The following is a 20,136-nucleotide window of genomic DNA, read 5'->3' as shown; positions in this document are numbered from 1 at the left end:
AATCAATCAATCAATCAATCGACCGATCAATCAATCAATCAATCAATCAATCAATTTCATCGTAAAGAGGGTTAAATGGGATCTGAGCCTTCGACTAAATAATCTTTCTTTCCATTTATTCCTTCGTTGGATGTGTTCATTGCTGGGAGCAAGAGCAATTTTTGTCCATCTATAATCGATCTGAACTGAGAAGGTATATCTGAGAAATATCAATGGATATCTATAAGGCAGCGATAGATAGATTCTTGATCAGTACATGTGTCAGGGGTTATGGGAAGAAGGCAGAAGAATGGGTTTAGGAGGGAGGGATAGATCAACCATGATTGAATGGTGGAGAAGACTTGATGGGCCGAATGGCCTAATTCTGCTCCTATTACTTATCACCTTAAGATGCTGTCAACCACATTACAGCGCCAGAGGCCAAGGTTCAATCCTGACTGTAGGTGCTGTCTGAATGGAGTTTGTACATTCTCCCTGTTACCATGTGGGTTTTTTTCTGGGAGCTCTGGTTTCCTCCCACTCCCCAAAGATATACAGGTTCGTAGGGTCAATAGGCTCGGTATAATTGTAAATCTTTTCTGGTGTGTGCAGGATAGTGTTGGTGTGCGGAAATCCCTGGTCGGCGCGGACCCGTTAGCCTGAGGGCCTCTTTTCCGCTCTGTACCTAATCTGAGGAAAGGCATTCTTGCCATAGAGGGAGTACAGAGAAGGTTCACCAGACTGATTCCTGGGATGTCAGGACTTTCATATGAAGAAAGACTGGATAGACTCGGCTTGTACTCGCTAGAATTTAGAAGATTAAGGGGGGATCTTATAGAAACTTACAAAATTCTTGAGGGGTTGGACAGGTTAGATGCAGGAAGATTAATCCCGATGTTGGGGAAGTCCAGGACGAGGGGTCCCAGTTTAAGGATAAGGGGGAAATCTTTTAGGACCGAGATGAGAAAAACATTTTTCACACAGAGAGTGGTGAATCTGTGGAATTCTCTGCCACAGAAGGTAGTTGAGGCCAGTTCATTGGCTATATTTATTTAAGAGGGAGTTAGATGTGGCCCTTGTGGCTAAAGGGATCAGGGGGTATGGAGAGAAGGCAGGTACAGGATACTGAGTTGGATGATCAGCCATGATCATATTGATTGCAGGCACGAAGGGCCGAATGGCCTACTCCTGCACCTATTTTCTATGTTTCTATGTTTCTATGTATCTCTGAACTAAATTAAAATCCTCACCGTCTGCTGAGCCACCGTCTGCTGAGCCACCAGCCTGCCCAAGGTTCAAATCACCATGTGTCCCCAATTCTGGATGTTCCTGTGGCATAGCTTTGATTTCAAAGAATGCAATAGTAATATTTCTGGTACTTATCTGTCAGAATAAAAACGCATGTGAAAGGTACTTAACAATATGTTGAAGGATGATCTTCACACTAACTTTTCTATCTTGTGTCACAGGAATCCAGACTAGATGACCCAGAGTTCGAAAACAAGTTTGAATTACATAGGGGCGTTTCTGTACGAATTAAAAATGTGGCCACACAAGGCGTCAAATTCAAAGGCAGCAACTGGACTGTAATGGAGATACCACCATCAGGTATGTTGTGCAGGCAGGTGGGACTAAGGGAAAAAAAATTGTTCGGCGCGGACTTGTAGGGCCGAGATGGCCTGTTTCCGTGCTGTAATTGTTATATGGTTATATGGTTATATGATCATGCATCATCAGTTCATAACATCATCAGTGATAGGAGCAGAATTAGGCAACCAAGTCGACTCCGCCATTCAATCATAGTTAATCTATCTCTCGCTCCTAACCCCACTCTTTTGCCTTCTCACACACTGTAAACCCTAACACCCGTACGAATCAAGAATCTATCTATCTCTGCCTTAAAAATGTCCATTGACTTGGCATCCTCAGCCATCTGCGGCAATGAATTCCACAGATTCCCCACCCTCTGACTAAAGAAATTCCTCCTCATCTCCTTCCTAAAGAGGCGTCCTTTTATTCTGAGTCTATGACCTCTGGTCCTTACTCTCCCACTAGTGGAAACATCCTTTCCACATCCACTCTATCCAGGCCTTTCACTATTTCTGTGGTTTGATATTATTGTTACATGAACCTAGATTTCCAGTGTACCAGTTTCATCCCAGCTGTTACCAGGCAACTGAACCATCCTACCACAACCAGAGACCAGTGTTGAACTACTATCTACCTCTTTGGTGATGCTCGGAGTATCCTTGATCGGACTTTGCTGGCTGTACCTTGCATGGAATATTATTCCCTTGTAGAAAACATAGAAACATAGAAAATAGGTGCAGGAGTAGGCCATTCGGCCCTTCGAGCCTGCACCGCCATTCAATATGATCATGGCTGATATCAAATATGTTTACAAACTCATTGGAATCATGTATTGTTTTTCCGCTGACTGGTTAGCACGCACCAAAAGCTTTTCACTGTACCTCAGTACACGTGACAATAAACTAAACTGAAACTGAACTGAATTGAACTAATGGGGTAAAACTCTTCCTTGAACGTTAATAATGAAATATGTTTGATCAATCTACTACTTGTGCTATTGATACAGGTGATCCAGAAACATTAGTATCCAACTTTTCGTGTGTTCTGTACAACAACACGTTCATGAATTGTACATGGCGACCTGGAAAGAAAGTTCCAACTGGTACACGTTATAAAATGTATTGCAAGTAAGTATACAACATGAGTACACAATAACTTATAACACCACGTAGGCTGGTGATAAATTCTTTCCACTAACTTTGAACCTATTCTCTCCAAGACAGGAAGACGTCGAAATAAAATGTGCTCATTACTATACAGACTTGGATGGAAGACAAGGCTGTCATATTGGTGAAAATGGGATTGATCCCAGTGAGGGTGTCCTAATATGCATCAATGGATCAAATAATTCTTCACCAATTAGGCCCTATTACACAGAGGTTATTCCACGGAAGATTGGTATGATAATCATATGACTTTCGATTGATAATTGGGTAGCACGGTGGCGCAGCGGTAGAGTTTCTGCCTTCCAGTGCTTGCAGCACCAGAGACCCGGGTTCGATCCCGACTATGGGGGTGTCTGCACAGAGTTAGTATGTTCTCCCCATGACCTAAATGAGTTTTCTCTGAGATCTTCAGTTTCCTCCCACATTGCAAAGACGTACAACTTTGTAGGTTAATTGGCTTGGTATAAATGTAAAATTGTCCCTAGTGCGTGTTGGATAGTGCTAATCCAATCAAATCAAATCAACCTTTATTGTCATCTTGCAAAGCAACATTTGGACAGTGCAAAATGAGAAGACGTTTCCCAGGGAATACCGGAGCATCGCACATGAAACTTAAAACATTTCACACATAATAACAATAAAAAACAACCCAGTCCCTGATGAAACAGTATAAATAGTTAAAAGCAAGTAAAACAGCAACATTAAAATACAGTAAAACCAATCATTAAAATGTCCAGGGCAGCTGATTTGAATGGCCAGTGCCAGAGTTATTATAATGTCAGTGCAAAGCCGCAGAATCAGGTGACTGTGAGTACAGAGTGACTGTTTAGCAGCCTCACAGCCTGTGGTAGGAAGCTGTTTAGCAGTCTGGTTGTCCGGGCTTTGATGCTGCGGTATCTCTTGCCTGATGGCAGGAGATCCAGATGTGTGTGGAGGGGGTGCAGTTTGTCCTTAGCTATTCTCAGAGCTTTTTTCAGGCAGCGGCTCTGGAACAGTTCTTGTACCGAGGGTAGGGAGACGCCAATGATCCTCTCTGCTCCCCTCACTACTCTCTGCAGAGACTTCCTGTCTGAGCAGCTACAGTTGGAGTACCACGTGTTTATGCAGTACGTGAGTACAGACTCCACCGTGCCCCTGTAGAAAGTCCTGAGGATGTTGGTGGGGAGTGAGAATGTGTGGGGATTGCTGGTCAGCACAGACTCGATGGGCCGAAGGGCCTGTTTCCACACTGTATCTCTGAACTAAACTAAATTAAAGACTAAACTAATTGCATCCGGGTATGTCGCCTTTTACGACCGAGATGAGAAGAAACTTTTTCACACAGAGAGTGGTGAATCTCTGGAACTCTCTGCCACAGAGGGTAGTTGAGGCCAGTTCATTGGCTATAATTAAGAGGGAGTTAGATGTGGCCCTTGTGGCTAAAGGGATCAGGGGGTATGGAGAGAAGGCAGGTACAGGATACTGAGTTGGATGATCAGCCATGATCATATTGAATGGCGGTGCAGGCTCGAAGGGCCGAATGGCCTACTCCTGCACCTATTTTCTATGTATCTATTAAACAGTCAAGGGATTGGGAATATCTATTTCTGTTCTTGATTTTCAGAGAAAAACAATCCGCCATTCAACGTTGAGATCTCATCAAACCTAACTGTGACATGGGAGAAGCCTTCAGGTTGCGTTATTAACAATCATTGCCTGGTATACCAGTTGCAACTCACGGAATTGGACGAGAATAACATTGAGGTAAAGTAGGCAAATCCATAAATGAGGAACAAGGAACCACAGGTGCTGGTTCACAGAACAAAGGCACAGTGCTGGAGTAACTCAGAGGATCAGGCAGCATCCCTGGAGAACATTGACCCTTCAAAACGGTCCCGACCCATCGCATCACCCATCCATGTTCTCCAGGGATGCTGCCTGACCCAAAGATAGACACAACATGCTGGAGTAACTCAGCGGGACAGGCAGCATCTCTGGAGAGAAGGAATGGGTGACGTTTCGGGTCGAGATCCTTCTTCAGACTGAAAGTCACGGGAAAGGGGAACGGGAGATATAGACGATGATGTAGAGAGAAATCGAACAAATGAGTGAAAGATATGCAAACAAGTAACGATGATAAAGTAAACAGAAATACGAAACAGGAAAACAAAATACTTGGGTGGGGAAGGGATGGAGAGAGAGGAGATGCAGTGGTTACTTGAAGTTAGGGAAATCAATATTGCTACAACCTACTCAAGCAAAATATAAAATGCTGCTCCTCTAATTTGCATTTAGCCTCACTCTGACAATGGAGGGGACCTTGGGAAGAGGAAATGTAAGTGTTTAGGAACCAGGAGATCAGGTAGTCCCAGGCGGTCTGTGAGCGAAGGTGTTCAGTGAAATGTTCGCTCAGTCTACGTTTGGTCTCGCCGATGTAAAGAGTCCACATCTTGAACAACAGATGCTACCTGACCCGTTGAGTTACTCCAGCACGCCGTGTCTTTGTCCCACAAATTGGGACCAGGATATATCAATTCAGCCCCTCAAGTATACCTCCCCATTCCTTACATTCATGGCTCTTTTGGCCTTCACATTCAATCTATCCACAATGACATTTCACTCCTTGCTTATTGAGAGACAATTTCTACCTTATTAAAATAGAATGTATTTCACATTAAGAGAACGGAACAGTGGAATAAATTAAAAGGCAGCAAAATATGAAGCTGCAATTTCAAAGGAATATTTTCCGTTATCCTAATTTTCTGCCTTTGTATCAATCCATACTGTCAACTAGTAATATATTAGACAGTTGTAAATTGGAACTGCCTAGAATTCAAGGCACAGAAACAAGCCATTGGACCTATCTGATCAATGTTGGTGTTTCTATCCATTTCTAAGTCTCTCTTTCTCCATATTTTATCTCACCCTATCGCTTTATTTATCACATGTACCGTGACATGAAATGCATTTTTGTATGCAGTTTAGTGCAAGTATCACTATTCATCAGCACTTAGATACATCTTAGATAAGCATCTCAGATACAGTACAAGTGTACCGCAGTAGAACACTCAGACAGAATACAGAGTCGCCAGTTTGGCACCATTTTCAGGTCCAAGTTGTCTTGGTTCTTTGCTTGTTGTATGACTGCAGAAACCAAATTTCGTTTGAACTTCATTTGAGGTTCAAATGACAATATATAATTGTATAATTGTATGATAATTGTATAATAGGCCATTCGGCCCTTCCAGCCTGCACCGCCATTCAAAATGATCATGGCTGATCATCCAACTCAATATCCCATACCTGCCTTCTCTCCATACCCCCTGATCCCTTTAGCCACAAGGACCACATATGTGGCAATCATAAACCAATACCAATATTATGTTGACATTATGTCTAAACCACCTAGTGAACGACCTAAACTACCTATAGAATGGCACGGTGGCGCAGCAGTAAAGTTGCTGTCTTACAGCTCCAGAGACTGTGGTTCGATCCTGACGACAGGTGCTGTCTGTACTGCCCCCCTGTGACCGCGTGGGTTTTCTCCGGGTGCTCCGGTTTCCTCCCACATTCCAAAGACGTGCAGGTTTTTAGGTAAATTGGCCTCTGCGATTTGTCTCCAGTATGCAGGATGGAACGTATAGGGGTGATCGCTGGTCAGCGTAAACGCGGTGGGCCAAAGGGCCTGCTTCCACGCTGTATCTCTAAACTCCAAAATCTCTAGAGTAGCAAGTTACACAGTCAAACAATTCACCTGGTTAAAACCTCCCATTGTGTAGATTTCAATTTATCGACCCTTGGACTACGTTTGCATTGACATTAGTGCCTTATACCTTGCACTCAATGTTATTCCCTTATCATGTATCTGTACACTGTTTATGGCTCGATTGTCATCATTTGTTGTCTTTCCACTGACTGGTTGGCAAGCAAAAAAATCTTTTCACTGTACCTCGATACACGTGACAGTACACTGAACTAAAAATAATGTGACTAATTGTTTCACTTTCTTTCAGATACTCCATGTTAAAAGTGACACTAAGTTTATCCTCATTAATGCCAACTCTTTGAAGCGTTTCTCAGTGAAAGTGCGAATGAAGATGAAAGGCTGCGGGGAAAGCAAGTATTGGAGTGACTGGAGCAATGAAGCATTTTTTGGTAAGGTTTCGTTCTTCAACCACTGTCTATCATGACACCCAAATCTGTGTTCTCCCTTTTTTAACCGTCATTAGAGATTTCAAAGCACTGGCACTTTCCACCATTAATGCCAGGTAAAATATTTATTGAAACCTCATTGAAACTTACCAAAGGCTTGGTTCTAGTGGAAGTGGAGAGCATGTTTACATTAGTTGGAGAGTCTAGGACCATAGTTCATTGCCCCAGAATCTAAAGATTCATCCTTTTATTCTGAGCCTGTGCCGTCTGTTCCTAGACACTCTATCTACTTCTTCTAAATTGTTTTATTGGCTCTTCAAAAGCAAAACGTATGGATTATTGTAGAACCAATTATTTGGAAAAAGGCAATAAGTGGTCAATAAGTTCATAAGGAGCAGAATTAGGCCATTCAGCCCATCAAATCAACACCGTCATTCAATCTTGGCTGATCTATCCCTCACTCTCAACCTCATTCTCCTGCCTTTGCCCCATAAAGAATCAAACAATAGGATCGCAGCATCACAGGGGACTGTTGAGTTCATCATTTCTGTGCCTGTCCTTTGAAACAATTGTTCACTTGGTCATTATTCACCATCTCCAGCTATTTTTAATATTGGCCAATATTGGTTTGACTTATAATATTGGCCAATTGCCATGTAGGGAAGGGAGGGAGCAAGAGAAGGTTTCAGTCATCAGATAAAGCATGTTGGAAATGATTATCGATAAAAATGCAGCCTGAAGAAGGGACTTGACCCGAAAGTCACCTACCCATGTTCTCCAGGGTTGTTGCCTAAGCCCCTGTCCCACTTAGGAAACCTGAACGGAAACCTCTGGAGACTTTGCGCCCCACCCAAGGTAGTGGAAGGTCTTACCAAGGTAGTGGAAGGTAGTCTTACCTTCCACTACCTGCAACCTCCGGCAACCACCTTCAACTAGCATCGCAACCGGCTTCGACTAAAAAATGACCGATTTTTAAAACGGCAACCTATTTTTTGTCGCGGCCAGTTTTGAATTTTTGAAATAATCACCGGAACATAGAAGAAGAGGAAACCACTTTCGACCATTAGGAAGACTGACAAAAACCTCCGGGAACCGCACGGAAACCGCATGGGGTGGGGCACAAAGTCTCCAGAGGTTTCCGTTCAGGTTTCCTAAGTGGGACAGGGGCTTAACTCACAGAGTTACTACAGCATTTTGTGTCCTCAAGCATGATGTTTGATGGATGTAGCCATAGATTTTACACTAGTTTGCAACATGTAGCCTACAACAGCCTAAACCAGTTTAGCACTTTTACAAAAAAACATGTCTGTATTCCCTCCCTACAATCTTCAGTTTCAGTTTAGTTTATTGTCGCATGTACCGAGGTACAGTGAAAAGCTTTTGTTGCGTGCTATCCAGTCAGCGGAAAGACAATGCATGATTACAATCGATCCATTTGCAGTTATGCATACATGATAAGGGAATAACGTTTAGTGCAAGGTAAAGCCAGTAATGTCCAATCGAAGATAGTCTGAGGGTCACCAATGAAGTAGCTAGTAGTTCAGGACTGCTTCTGCTTGTGATGGGATGGTTCAATTACATGATGACAGTTGGGAAGAAACTGTCCCTGAATCTGGAGCTGTGCGTTTTCACAATTCTAAACCTTTTGTCTGATTGGCGAGGGGAGAAGAGGGAGTAACTAGGGTGCTACAAGGTCCACAGAAAATACTGGAATTTTCTGTTACTCTTCATCCCCACGGAATGGACTAGCTTAGAGTCGTCCCATTCCTAACCTCAATTATTTGAGCATTTTCATGTTCTTTAGTTGTAGTATAAGTCTTTTTAGTATTGGACTTAGCTCCTTCCCTGCAACAACATATTTGAAACAAGAAGCATCGACAATTCCAAACAAGTAATAAACAAGACTTACAACAAGACAAACAACACACTGTACTTTTGCATATTCTCGGTTTGGTGGCACAGCTGTAGAGCTGCTGCCATACAATGCTCACAGCGCCGGAGACCCGGGTTCGATCCCGACTACGGGTGCTGTCTGTATGGAGTTTGTACCTTCTCCCCGTGACCTGCGTGGGTTTTCTCCGTGAACTTTGGTTTCCTCCCACATTCCAAAGAAGTACATGTTTGTAGGTGCATTGGCTTGGCATTGATGTAAATTGTCCCTAGTGTGTGTAGGATGATGTTAATGTGCATGGATCGATGGGCCGAAGGGCCTGTTTTGGCACTGTATCTATAAACTAAATGTGACAATAAATGTAACAACTTGAAATATCCATTATGACCTATAATAATGTTTACTTACAGAGCCCAAGAAGACGTTTAATGGCCGCATATTTGTGCTTGTATTCATTATAATCCTTGTATTGGCAGGACTGCTTCTAAGAATAATTTTCAGAAGGTAACTCCACACCCAAAGATTTATTACAGTATAAATACTTCTTGATTTGTGCACCTACTCCCATCTTCATAAGATCATAAGTGATAGGAGTAGAATTAAGCCATTCGGCCCATCAACTCTACTCCACCATTCAATCATGGCTGATCTATCTCTCCCTCCTAACCCCATTCTCCTGCCTTCTCCCCATAACCCCTGACACCGTACTAATGAAGAAACTATCTATCTCTGCCTTAAATATATCCACTGACTTGGCCTCCACAGCCCTCTGTCGAAAAGAACTCCACAGATTCGCCACTCTTTGAATAAAGAAAGTTCTCCTCATCTCCTTCCTAAAAGAACATCCTTTACACCTTGTATAGGAAGGAACTGCAGATGCTGGTTCAAACCGAAAATAGACACAAAAAGCTGGAGTAACTCAGCGGGACAGGCAGCATCTCTGGAGAGAAGGAATGGGTGACGTTTCGGGTCTAAAACCCTTCTTCAGACTGGTTAGGGCTATGGGTAACGAGGGATATAGATGATGATGTGGAGAGATAAAGAACAAGGAATAAAAGATACGCAAAAAAGTTACCTTGCCCGTTCCCTTTATCATCGTAACTTTTTTGGATATCTTTTATTCATTGTTCTTTATCTCTCCAAATCATCATCTAGACGATTGAGGGGGGATCTTACAGAAACTTACAACATTCTTAAGGGGTTGGACAGGCTAGATGCAGGAAGATTGTTCCCGATGTTGGGGAAGTCCAGAACAAGGGGTCACAGTTTAAGGATAAAGGGGGAAATCTTTTAGGACCGAGATGAGAAAAACATTTTTCACACAGAGAGCGGGGAATCTGTGGAATTCGCTGCCATAGAAGGTAGTTGAGGCCAGTTCATTGGCTATATTTAAGAGGGAGTTAGATGTGGCCCTTGTGGCTAAAGGGATCAGGGGGTATGGAGAGAAGGCAGGTACAGGATACTGAGTTGGATGATCAGCCATGATCATATTGAATGGCGGTGCAGGCTCGAAGGGCCGAATGGCCTACTCCTGCACCTATTTTCTATTTTTCTATGTTTCTATGTATATCCCTCGTTACTCATAGCCCTAACCAGTCTGAAGAAGGGTCTCGACCCAATAAGTCACCCATTCCTTCTCTCCAGAGATGCTGCCTGTCCCGCTGAGTTACTCCAGCATTTTGTGTCCTTTACATCTTGACAGAGTCTCTCTGTGATTTGGTTCCTGAGAATTGCAGCAATCCCCCACACATGCCTTGACTAAGTCAACAGCCTTGAACTTCGATGGGGTTCTACAGCTTACAGTTTAGTTTTTTGTCACTTAACTGTTAGTTAAAATTCTTAATGGATTGGACAGGTTATATGCAGGAACAATGTTCCCAATGTTGGTGGAATCCAGAACCAGGGGGGGCACAGTTTAAGCATAAGGGGTAGGCCATTTAGGACTGAGATGAGGAAAACAATTTTAACCCAAAGATTTGTGAATCTGTGGAATTCTCTGCTACAGAAGGCAGTGGAGACCAATCCACTGGATGTTTTCAAGACAGAGTTAGATTTAGCTCTCAGGGCTAAAGGAATCAAGGGATATGAGGAAAAAGCAAGAACGGGGTAATGATTTTGGTCTGAAGAAGGGCCTCGATCCGAAACGTCACCTATTCCTTCTCTCTAGAGCTGTTGCCTGTCCCGCTGAGTTACTCCAGCGTTTTGTGTCTATCTACTAATTTTGGATGATCAGCCATGATCACATTGAACGGCGGTGCGGCTCGAAAGGCCAAATGGCCTACTCCTGCACATATTTTCTATGTTTCAATGTTTCTATGTCATGTGTACCGAGATACAGTGAAAAGCTTTTGTTGCGTGCTATCCAGTCAGCGGAAAGACAATACATGATTACAATCAAACCATTTTCAGTGTATCTAGTTCAAACATAGAAACATAGAAACATAGAAATTAGGTGCAGGAGTAGGCCATTCGGCCCTTCGAGCCTGCACGGCCATTCAATATGATCATGGCTGATCATCCAACTCAGTATTCCGTACCTGCCTTCTCTCCATACCCTCTGATTCCCTTAGCCACAAGGGCCACATCTAACTCCCTCTTAAATATAGCCAATGAACTGGCCTCGACTACCCTCTGTGGCAGAGAGTTCCAGAGATTCACCACTCTCTGTGTGAAAAAAGTTCTTCTCATCTCGGTTTTAAAGGATTTCCCCCTTATCCTTAAGCTGTGATCCCTTGTCCTGGACTTCCCCAACATCAGGAGCAATCTTCCTGCATCTAGCCTGTCCAACCCCTTAAGAATTTTGTAAGTTTCTATAAGATCCCCTCTCAATCTCCTAAATTCTAGAGAGTATAAACCAAGTCTATGCAGTCTTTCTTCATAAGACAGTCCTGACATCCCAGGAATCAGTCTGGTGAACCTTCTCTGCACTCCCTCTATGGCAATAATGTCCTTCCTCCGATTTGGAGACCAAAACTGTACGCAATACTCCAGGTGTGGTCTCACCAAGACCCTGTACAACTGCAGTAGAACCTCCCTGCTCCTATACTCAAATCCTTTTGCTATGAAAGCTAACATACCATTCGCTTTCTTCACTGCCTGCCGCACCTGCATGCCCACTTTCAATGACTGGTGTACCATGACACCCAGGTCTCGCTGCATCTCCCCTTTTCCTAGTCGGCCACCATTTAGATAATAGTCTGCTTTCCTGTTTTTGCCACCAAAATGGATAACCTCACATTTATCCACATTATACTGCATCTGCCAAACATTTGCCCACTCACCCAGCCTATCCAAGTCACCTTGCAGTCTCCTAGCATCCTCCTCACAGCTAACACTGCCCCCCAGCTTAGTGTCATCCGCAAACTTGGAGATATTGCCTACAATTCCCTCATCCAGATCATTAATATATATTGTAAATAGCTGGGGTCCCAGCACTGAGCCTTGCGGTACCCCACTAGTCACTGCCTGTCATTGTGAAAAGGACCCGTTTACTCCTACTCTTTGCTTCCTGTTTGCCAGTCAGTTCTCTATCCACATCAATACTGAACCCCCAATGCCGTGTGCTTTACTCAAGTGAGATACTGTATGTTGCTGCAGGAATAGAGATTTAAGAGTGTGGAGCGATTGTAATATGTGATTGTAGATCTGCTTCTGTGGCCAGCACGCAACTTGTCGCCATCTTAGGCACCATTTTGGCAACCTGGCTCAAGTTCATCGTAAAATTGGCAAGGTGTCTACCCCACCCCAGTCACAGGAACCAACTTGACAATCTTCTGTCAAATGTATGCCAACAATTTGTTCAGAGGCATTTGGCTAAGAAAGTCGTCAGATAGGCTTTTGACATAATGGCCTTCGTCAGTCAGAGTATTCAGTATAGAAGTTGAGAGGTCATGTTCCAGTTATATAAGACGTTGGTGAGGCCGCATTTAGAGTATTGTGTTCAGTTCTGGGCAGCTTGTTATAGGAAAGATGTTGTCAATTTGGAAAGGGTGCAGAGAAGATTTACAAGGTAGTTGGCAGGGATCGAGGGTCTGGGCTACGGGGAGAGGTTGAGCAGGCTGGGACTCCATGCATGGAGTGCAGTAGAATGGGGGGGGTGGTCTTATGGAGATGTATAAAATCATGAGATCATTAGTTTTGGTCTCCTAATCTGAGGAAAGACATTCTTGCCATAGAGGGAGTACAGTGAAGGTTCACCAGACTGATTCCTGGGATGTCAGGACTTTCATATGAAGAAAGACTGGATAGACTCGGCTTGTACTCACTAGAATTTAGAAGATTGAGGGCGGATCTGATAGAAACTTACAAAATTCTGAAGGGGTTGGACAGGCTAGATGCAGGAAGATTGTTCCCGATGTTGGGGAAGTCCAGAACAAGTGGTCACAGTTTAAGGATAAGGGGGAAGTCTTTTAGGACCGAGATGAGAAAAACATTTTTCACACAGAGAGTGGTGAATCTCTGGAATTCTCTGCCACAGAAGGTAGTTGAGGCCAGTTCATTGGCTATATTTAAGAGGGAGTTAGATGTGGCCCTTGTGGCTAAAGGGATCAGGGGGTATGGAGAGAAGGCAGGTACAGGATACTGAGTTGGATGATCAGCCATGATCATATTGTATGGCGGTGCAGGCTCGAAGGGCCAAATGGCCTACTCCTGCACCTATTGTTTATGTTTCTATGTTTCTATTAGATAGGGTAAATGCATAGCGCCTTTCATGCAGAGTTAAGGAATCAAGAACCAGAGGACATAGGTTTAAGGTTTCCTATAACAGGGTGACCAAAACTGAACACAATACTCCAATTATGGTCTCACCAATGACCTGCACAACTAGGGTTGCCAACTTTCTCACTCCCAAATGAGGGACAAAAGGTCAAAATTAGGGACACATTCCCGACGGCAATTCGTTGTCCGACTCGGCTGTGGCTGTGTGAATGATGAGTTGGCCCAGGTGCTGGACAACACACAAAGCCCAGCCGGCGGGCCACCTGAGGAGTTTTGGCCCAGGTCGCGCGGACCGGGCCAAGACTCCTTAACTGGTCCACCGGCTGGTCTTTGTGTTCTGCTGCACGCAAAGTCCGGCACCCCGTCCAACTTTTGAACCGATGTTCGGCCATGATGAGGGAGGGGTGGTGATGGTGTCAGTGGTAAGCGAAGGTCCGAAGGTCGGACAGCTGGCCGGGCTGCCGACTAACGGGGCCGTGGGTGAGGCGCTGCTGCTGCTGCTGCACTCCATGGGCTGCACTACATCGGGACGGGTGAGGCGGGTCCGGACGCGGCGCTCTGACCCGACAGTCCCCTCGACCCGGTAGTAGCAGTCAAAGACGGGCCAAGGGACAGACCAATTTAGCCCAATATATACGAGATGTCCCGGCTAATACGGGACAGTTGGCAACCTTAGGCACAACTGTTACGTGACCTCCTATAATGACCTGTACAACTGTACAGTGGTGCAGTGCTAGACTTGCTGTCTTACAGCGCCAGAGACCCGGGTTCGATCCCGACTATGGGTGCTGTCTGAATGGAGTTTGTACATTCTCCCTGTAACCTTCCCCGGTTTTCTCAGAGATCTTTGGTCTCCTCCCACACTCCAAAGACGTACAGGTTTGTAGGTTGATTGGCTTAGTATCAATGTAAATTGTCCCTCGTATGTGTAGGATAGTGTTAATGTGCAGGGATTTCTGGTCGGTGCGGACTCAGTGGGCCGCAGGGCCTGTTTCCTAAACAAAACTAAAACAAAACTAAATTAAAATGTAACATGACCTCCTATTGTAACATGACCTTCTATACTTAATCCTGATGAAGGCCAATGTGCTGAAAGCCTTCTTGACCACCCTATCTACCTGTGATGTTACTTTCAAGGAATTATCTTGATAATTCGAGGCCTACTTCAAACTTTCTTCCATGTTGATGTGCAAAATCGTTTAAAATGTTGAAATGTACATGAAATGAATTAATATATTTAACATTGCTTAGGTACAAAATCATTATGTTCCGCCCTGTACCTGATCCTCAGAGGAAGTTCAAAGAATTGTTTGAGGAACACAACGGTGATTTTCAGGTTGGTAGTCAAGTAAAAAGCCTGATATTCCACAACCAATAATTGATTGAGTATAAGTGGGACAGGGGCATTAGGAAACCTGAATGGAAACCTCTGGAGACGTAGCGCCCCTCCCAAGGTTTCCCTGCGGTTCCCGGAGGTTGCAGGTGATTGCCGGAGGTTGCAGGTAGTGGAAGCAGGTAGGGAGACTGACAAACACCTCCGGGAACCGCACGGAAACCTTGGGTGGGGCGCAAAGTCTCCAGAGGTTTCCGTTCAGGTTCCCTAAGTGGGACAGGGGCATTAGAGATGGATGTAATGCTTCATTAGCCAAGCAACTTATAGTTTCAATGAAATATATACAATTAATGGCAAGATCCCTAAGAGTCATAGTCACAGAGTGATACAGTATGAAAACAGGCCCTTCGGCCCAACTTGCCCACACTGGCCAACATGTCCCAGCCACACTAATCCCACCTGCCTGCGCTTGGTCCATATTCCTCCAAACTTGTCCTATCCATGTACCTGTCTAATTGGTTCTTAAACATGGGGTAGTCCCAGTCTCAACTACCTCTTCTGGCTGCTAATTCCATACACCCACCACCCTTTGTGCGAAAAAGTTACCCCTCAAAAACTGATAAAATCTTTTCCGCTTCACCTTGAACCTATGTCCTCTGGTCCTCGATTCCCCTACTCTGGGCAAGAGGCTTTCTTAAGCATATATGTATAGAGGGATATTGGAGTCCAAGTCCACAACTCCCTGCAAATGGCAACATTAGTGGACAGAGTGGTAAAGAAGGCACATAGTATGCTTGTCTTCATTGGCTGTAGAATTGAGTATAAAAGTAAAAAATCTATGATGCAGCTTCAGGGGACTTCAGTTCGGCCACAGTTGATGTTGCATGCAGTTCATACAAGAAGGATGTGGAGGCTTTGGAAAGGGTGTAAACGAGGTTTTACCAGAATGATACAAACATTGTGCTTGAGTAACTCAGCGGGTCAGGCAGTATCTCTGGAGAAAAAGGATGGATGATGTTTGGGTCCTCAATGAGACATCACATCACCCATCCTTTTTCTCCAGAGATGCTGCCTGACTCCAGCAATTTGTGTCTATCTTTGGTATAAACCGCATCTGTAGTTCCTTGTTTCTCCTTTACCAGAATGATGCCTTGATTATTGGGTAGTAGGTAGAAGGAGAGGTTAGACAGACTTGGATAGTTTGCTCTGGAGCACCAGAGGTTGAGGGGAAACCTGATAGATCAATATACCATTGCGTACGGCTGTATATACGGTTGAAAGTCAAAACTTTTTCCCAGGATGGAAATGTCAAATACTAGAAACAGCGTGGAAACAGGCCTTTCGGCCCACCAACTCTGTGCCAACTAATGATCCCTGTACACTATCCTACACACTAGGGACAATTTATGATTCTACAAAAGTCAATTAACCTATAATCCTGCGGAATGTCGGAGGAAACCGGAGCACATGGGGAAAAAACCCACATGGTCATAGGGAGAGCGTAAAATTCCGTACAGATAGCACCTGTGGTCGGGATCGAACCTGGGTCTGAGGCGCTGTAATGGCCCTGACCCTCTGTACGAGGTCATTCAAAGAGTTCTCCCGAGTTTGCTCTGATTCGAACTCGGTAATGGCCGCTCGCAGGTACTTGGGGCTCTCGTGGACATTTTTCAACATGTTGAAAAATCTTCACCAGTCTTCCCGAGCTTACCTGCCGTTCGCGAGTCTTCCCGAGTACCTGCCGTTAGCGTTACGAGCCGCTAAGAGACGTCCCCACGCTCCGACGTACCCGCTACGTTCATTCTACATACTTACCACGGGTTTGATTTTTTTTAAACTCGGGAGAGCTCTTGAATGAACTCGTACAGTTGGACAGGGCTTTAAGGCAGCAACTCTACCGCTGCGCCACTGTGATCGATTGTCGATGATTGATGATAGATGAGGGCGGTCGAAGGTCAGGCTGAACTCGGTGGTCCGAAGGGCCAGTTTCCACGCTGTATGTTGAAACTAAACGGTCTTCTTCTGCGACACCACCAGTAAACTAAACGCAGATGTATTAACCTGAGCTTTTTCTCTTCCTCAACAGAAATGGCTGGGCTACCAGATACCAATTTCTAAATATGACGACTGTTGCACAGTTGTCATTGAAGAAAACATCAATTGTGCAGCTTAAGAAGAAATCTACTTCTACCATCAGCACATTGTATACCTCAGCTCGTTGTATACCTCAGAGTACATCCTCATCCCTTGAGTCAAAGCCAGTAGCCTGAATCACCCCATAACATAAACAATGGTCATTGTCGATCAAGATTCCTCATGAACGATCTCGCAGGAGGATCACTGACCTGAAACATTACCTTAATAATAATAATAATAATAACTTTATTTACATAGCACTTTTCATGCAATTGAATGCAACCCAAAGTGCTTTCCACAAAAACACAGGTCGAAACAAAAATACAATTGAAAACAGTGAGGACACAGGCAGTTAATAGCAGAAAAAGCTCAGATTTATATAAAATTAAAAATAAAAACATGAGAGTGTAAAAGGACAAAATACAAAACCACTGAGGTCAAATACAGTCCCATATACTATATGAGCACACAAGGGTATACTGAGATCAATACAAGAGAATATAGGTAATGTTTACAATGTCATCAGAAGAAGTAATGTCAGCCAAAAGCTTGATTGAAAAGAGAAGTTTTTATCTGAAATGTCATCTGGACGGTTGAGTAATCACTGATTTCATTCTGAATGATTCTATTTGAATGCCAGCTTCACCAACCACAAGGTGAATATGGAAGACATTTCAAGTGTGTCGAATGCAGTTGTCAAAACTTCGCCTCATCGCAAACACGTTTATTACTTGCTCACAAAAGAGGTGGTGCAGCTGGTGGAGCTGCTGCCTCACAGCACCGGAGACCCGGGTTCAATACCTCTGTATGGAGTTTGCACGTTCTCCCTGTGACCGTGCGGGTTTCCTCCAGGTCGCTCTCAAAGACGTGCGGATTTGTGTGTTGATCAGCCTCTGTAAAATTGACCACTCCTGCTTGGGGAGTGGAGGTGAAAGTGGGATTACATAGAACTAGATTACATAGAACATAGAACGAGGGAAGGATCGAAGGGGGAAACGGCGTGGGGGGGGGGGGACATCGTGAGGGGAAGGGGGGGGGACACTGGACAATGGAGGACCCGACGTGGGGGGACCATCATGAGGGAGGGGGAAGAACACTGGACATTGGGGGATCCTACGTTAGGGGATCCCCTCGAAGAGAGGGATGGGAGGAGAACAAAGTGGGACCTGACGCGAGGGTTCTTTGTAACTTTGTCAGTGCCATTTATGGGCGCCTATTTGCCTTGGGTGTGCAAGCAAAGAATTTCACGGTGACTTGTCACATGAGACTACAATGTATTCCATTCAATTCAATAGTCAGAATGGGGGATCGATGGTCAGCATGTATTCGGTGGGCCGAAGGGCCTGTTTTCATGCTGCAGCTCTCGAAACATTATACCCACCAACACACAATGAATAAATAACAATGCATATTAATAAATGATTTTGCAGCACGATGGTGCAGCGGTAGAGTTGCTGCCTTACAGTGCCAGGGACCCCACTTCGATAGATAAGGAAATGTGTTTCCAACACAAACAGATATGGAAATGGGTTTTCCCACACTGGAGGACATTGCTTTAAGGCGAGAGGGGGGAAAGTTTAATGGAGATGTATGAGGCAAGTGTTTTCGCACAGAGAGAGGTGGAAGGCCTGGAACTCATTGCCAGGGGTGGTGGCGGAGATTGTGACTGTTAAGAGGTCTTAGGATAAACACATGGAAGTGTGGGAATAGAGAGATTTGGATGAAGGCAGATGAGATCAGTTTAACTTGGCATCATGTTCGACACAAACATTGCAGACCGACAAACCTCATTCCGCTGTTGGACGAAATTATTAAAAGTGAACAAATAATGTGAATATAATTATAACTTTTTATTTTTGTGTACTGAGTTTAATGTGATTTTTAGATTTATATTTTATGAGATTTTAGTCTGCTATTTAAAAAAAAAAGTGAACTTGTTAACCTAACATTAAGACACAGGAGAGTGCTGATGCAGGAATTTGAAGCATAAAGGGCCTGTCCCACTATGGCGACCTTATTTGCGAGTTTAGGAGAGTTTGCGCTCGCCACCAGCTCGCAGCATGGTCGACACATGGTCGTAGGTGGTCACTGGTAGGTCCCCTTCATGGTCGAGAGGAGTCCCCACATAGTGGTCACCACTCGCGGCCTCAGTTTGGTCACGGAAAATGTTTCAACGAGCTGAAAAATTTTCTGCGAGTAAAGATTGGTCGGCATGGAGATAAAATCAATATTCTTGAACTCGTAGTGCAGTGGAAGTGGGGTCACCATGTTGTTGTAGGTAGTCGAGGTAACCATAGGTAATGTCCTTTGCTGACTGGGCATTTTAAGTGGCTCATTGGGGGGAAAAAAACTTAAGCACGAGTTTTCAGAACCAATGAAAACCGACCGGTAATGTTAAATGCCCGCTAAACTTCACAGCCGTATATATCTGGCATTAAACGTTGTCTGGCTTCTTATAAGTGTCTCCAGTTCTTCTCCCCCCCCCACCTTTTCTCCCTTTCTCTTCCCTTCTCCCCCCCTTCTCCCCTCCCCCCCTCCCCCGCTCTTTTAAAGGACCTACCGTACACTGTGCCAGCCGTCTTTAACCTTTCCATTCATCGTGGGTATCAACTTGGCTTTGCACCGTGTGAATTTTAGACAGCGCTCCCCCGCTTTCCTTGGCCCCCGACTTTGCGATGTGTGTGTGTGTGTGTGTGTGCGTGCGTGCGTGCGTGTGTGTGTGTGTGTGTGTGTGTGTGTGTGTGTGTGTGTGTGTGTGTGTGATTTCTTCGCTGCCGGTTGATCCAGCTCGCGGTTTTTCAGGCGAGTGCCCCCGAGCTTGAAGGTTGCAGACAGTTTGCTGAAAAGTCGCGTAAGTGGGACTGGAGGGCCTCAGGTAGACAAAAATGCTGGAGAAACTCAGCGGGCGCAGCAGCATCTATGGAGCGAAGGAAATAGGCAACGTTTCGGCCCGAAACGTTGCCTATTTCCTTCGCTCCATAGATGCTGCTGCACCCGCTGAGTTTCTCCATCATTTTTGTCTACCTTCGATTTTCCAGCATCTGCAGTTCCTCTTAAACACTGGAGGACCTCAGCAGGTCAGGCAGCATATGTGGAGGGAAAAGGACAGACAACATTTTGGGTCATCTCCTGAGTCTGAGGAAGGGTCGAAGCCTGATAGGTTGTCCAACCTTTTCCCTCTGCAGATGCTG

General features: G+C 44.6%; 1 protein-coding gene across 2 annotated transcripts in view; it reads left to right on the top strand.

The window, feature by feature from the left end:
• csf2ra (colony stimulating factor 2 receptor subunit alpha) overlaps nucleotides 1–17,801 on the top strand; it is a 59,864-nt gene extending 42,063 nt beyond the window's left edge. The window contains exons 4-11 of one of the 2 annotated variants that reach the window (XM_033023313.1): nucleotides 1,449–1,587; nucleotides 2,576–2,696; nucleotides 2,789–2,967; nucleotides 4,339–4,478; nucleotides 6,728–6,869; nucleotides 9,168–9,261; nucleotides 14,728–14,812; nucleotides 16,896–17,798. In XM_033023313.1, the coding sequence (XP_032879204.1) occupies nucleotides 1,449–1,587; nucleotides 2,576–2,696; nucleotides 2,789–2,967; nucleotides 4,339–4,478; nucleotides 6,728–6,869; nucleotides 9,168–9,261; nucleotides 14,728–14,812; nucleotides 16,896–16,982 (987 nt within the window). In that variant the 3' untranslated portion in view covers nucleotides 16,983–17,798. Of the gene's footprint in view, nucleotides 1–1,448; nucleotides 1,588–2,575; nucleotides 2,697–2,788; nucleotides 2,968–4,338; nucleotides 4,479–6,727; nucleotides 6,870–9,167; nucleotides 9,262–14,727; nucleotides 14,813–16,895 lie in introns of both variants that reach the window. The other variant, XM_033023314.1, reaches the window with a different exon arrangement.
• The last annotated feature ends 2,335 nt before the right edge of the window (nucleotides 17,802–20,136 follow it).

The sequence above is a fragment of the Amblyraja radiata genome, chromosome 6 (genome assembly GCF_010909765.2).
Source record: "Amblyraja radiata isolate CabotCenter1 chromosome 6, sAmbRad1.1.pri, whole genome shotgun sequence".
NCBI lineage: Eukaryota > Metazoa > Chordata > Chondrichthyes > Rajiformes > Rajidae > Amblyraja > Amblyraja radiata.
Note: the sequence above shows the minus strand (reverse complement) of the source record. Positions and strands in the feature narration are given on the sequence as shown.